Below are 2,452 nucleotides of genomic sequence, written 5' to 3'. Positions count from 1 at the left end.
CTTTTTACTGCATACAGGTCACCAGCTGCTCAGGTGTGCCCATCAGTGGACCACATTACATAATCAATTTGGAAAATGAACAAGCGTATCAGATGGCTTTACTTGTCATAAATATGAGACGAATCACACGCCATGGACCTCAAACTGCCAGGGTGAGTCTGCAGTGCTGCCACCCAGAGGAAGGAGACAACATAACAGTCAGCCCAGGAAGTGAAAACGGAAGACCGGATGCCACTCCACCAACACTGCAGTGGCGCCCCCTAGTGGACCTTTACAGGTCATTTCTCATAGAATACTGCCAATCAGGTGATCAGCTGAGTGGGCCAACCCTGGGCATAGATGTTGTTGTCCTTCTAGTGGTGGGTGGCACCAATTCTCCTCATGCAGAAAAATGAAGCATGTGATGATAAATGTTTATCTTTATTCATGTCCTACAATAATATTTCTACCTGTCATCCAGTATGGGCAACACGTTACTTAGAAAATAAAAATGAAAAAGTCACCTTTAATTTGGAGAGCGCAGGCTCAACCTGATAAAATAAAACTGGAGACACACAAAGAAAAGTAAAGATGGGGCGGAGCTGTCCTCCAGGGCCCACCTCTTCATTCGCATCTCATCACATATTCATGGCCTGCTGCTCACCTCCCTATTTGCATCTCATTGCATATTCATGAGCCACCCCACTGCTCTCCTCCTCTTCCTCATTGTTCTCATTTGTTCTCCTTTTTCAGCACCCGCGTTCGACAAGAAGGATGCCAAAGACGTTCTGGTGCCTCCTGCTCTCCCTGAACGGTGAGTAGCATTGCCAGTCTTCTTTGAATACCCGCGACGTGCAGAGTGAGGGGCTTGTGACCCAAAATCCTGCCTCACTTCACAGGCCAGGCTCATAGTACCATGCATGGCAAAATTGTGGGCAACCTTACACCTTGCCTGCCCACCCTGGGGTGTACTCACCATGCCTCTATTCTTGGGGGGGGGGGGTCACATTTAGTCATAGCCCGGCAAACCAGGGGCACGAAGGGTCTGTGGGGCAAACCAGAAGTACAGACAAGGTGACAGGCGAACTGGCAGTAGCAGGGTCAGGTTTTGTGGAGTGGCAGCAGAGACGGGCTGCTGTCCTGTGGCTTTTATGCTCCCTTTACTCATCCCTTCTTGCTGAATGTCCAAGAGAAGATTTCAGGTGGGCACTTCTGCCCAGAATAAGCCGAGGGTTCGTTGAGGGAGCTCTATGCCTAACGAGGCCTACAAGTCACAAGTGAGGTCTGGTCCTGTAAATGATACACTGTCCCAGCCTGCTGCCCTTCATGTGGGCACTGAAAGGACTGGCCATCTGCTCAGCTTGCACCTAATATGTCCTAAAAGAGAGGGATGCCAACCTGGCACTCTAATATTAGGACATGCCAGTCTGCTGCCTCCCTGCCTGTCAATTGAGTGCTTTACTGACTAATTTTGTGCTTGGCACCTTAACATCAAGGGATGGCAGCAAGTAGTGTGATGAAGCTGCCCAGCCTGTGCCCGCACACCTGACGCTGTTGTCCTTCTGCAGGTCTTTGTTGTGAGGTGTCCCTCCGCCAGCCTGCCAGCGTATCCGTCACCCAAGGTCAGACGGCCGAGCTGGACTGCATCATCGACTCGGACAATGGGCTGATCATCAGCTGGTACAAGCAGATCCCCGGAGAGGCGCCCCAGTTTATCCTGAGTGCCTACCCTGCCCGCTGCATGCCACACCAGTATGGCACAGGATTCTCCTCCCCGCGCTTCACCTTCAAAGCCAAAGGCCTGCGGAATCACCAGCTGCTCATCCGTGACGTGGAGGCCAGCGACTCGGCCATCTACTACTGTGCCAGGTCTGATGAGACAAAGGGCCCTGCAGTGACAGCGGGCAGCAGCAACATGTGAGGGCATGCACATCAAGTGCCACACGCTGTGCCAGTGCTCTGCTTCTTTGATGTACAGAAAGACAGTGAGATGTTTCTGCCTCCTTCATGTTTTACCAGTTTAGTGTAGTTGGTAGCAGTGCTTGCCCATCATCAGCCCTGTGCCTATTTGAGTCTTCTGTGAGCCCTGTGCCCGCTTGATTAAATAAAAGCCAACCTGCTTGAATGTAAATGACTCATTTGTGTTTGTCCCATTCTGATGACCGACATACTGGACGTAGTGAACTCATTGTTCTTCAGTAGGTGGGCACCTGATTTTCTATGCAAGGAGCTCAGTCTAAAAGGCGCTATACAGTAAAGGGCACCTGACCCATCAGATAACATCTGTAATTATGGTGGGTCTGGGGGGCACTGAAATGTCACAGGTGTTTAACTGGGCCTTTAAGTGTCACCAGTCACCCCGCCATGTCAGTCAGTGGAACAGCAAGTGTTTAGACTCATGGGGGCACAGTGTGCCACCTCCCCACAAAAGCGGAGAAGGTGACTGCTATGCCCAGCCCAATGGCCTCTTTCC

The 2,452-nt window shown here is 51.2% G+C and overlaps 1 gene segment (V, D, J or C); it reads left to right on the top strand.

Moving 5' to 3' along the window:
* The first annotated feature begins 623 nt into the window (after positions 1-623).
* On the top strand, positions 624-2,104 carry LOC114663204 (immunoglobulin lambda variable 3-25-like). The segment is given in 2 exon segments: positions 624-793; positions 1,548-2,104. Coding segments are annotated over 2 exon segments (393 nt in total).
* Positions 2,105-2,452: the final 348 nt, after the last annotated feature.

Source organism: Erpetoichthys calabaricus, chromosome 12, assembly GCF_900747795.2.
Source record: "Erpetoichthys calabaricus chromosome 12, fErpCal1.3, whole genome shotgun sequence".
Classification (NCBI taxonomy): domain Eukaryota; kingdom Metazoa; phylum Chordata; class Cladistia; order Polypteriformes; family Polypteridae; genus Erpetoichthys; species Erpetoichthys calabaricus.
Note: the sequence above shows the minus strand (reverse complement) of the source record. Positions and strands in the feature narration are given on the sequence as shown.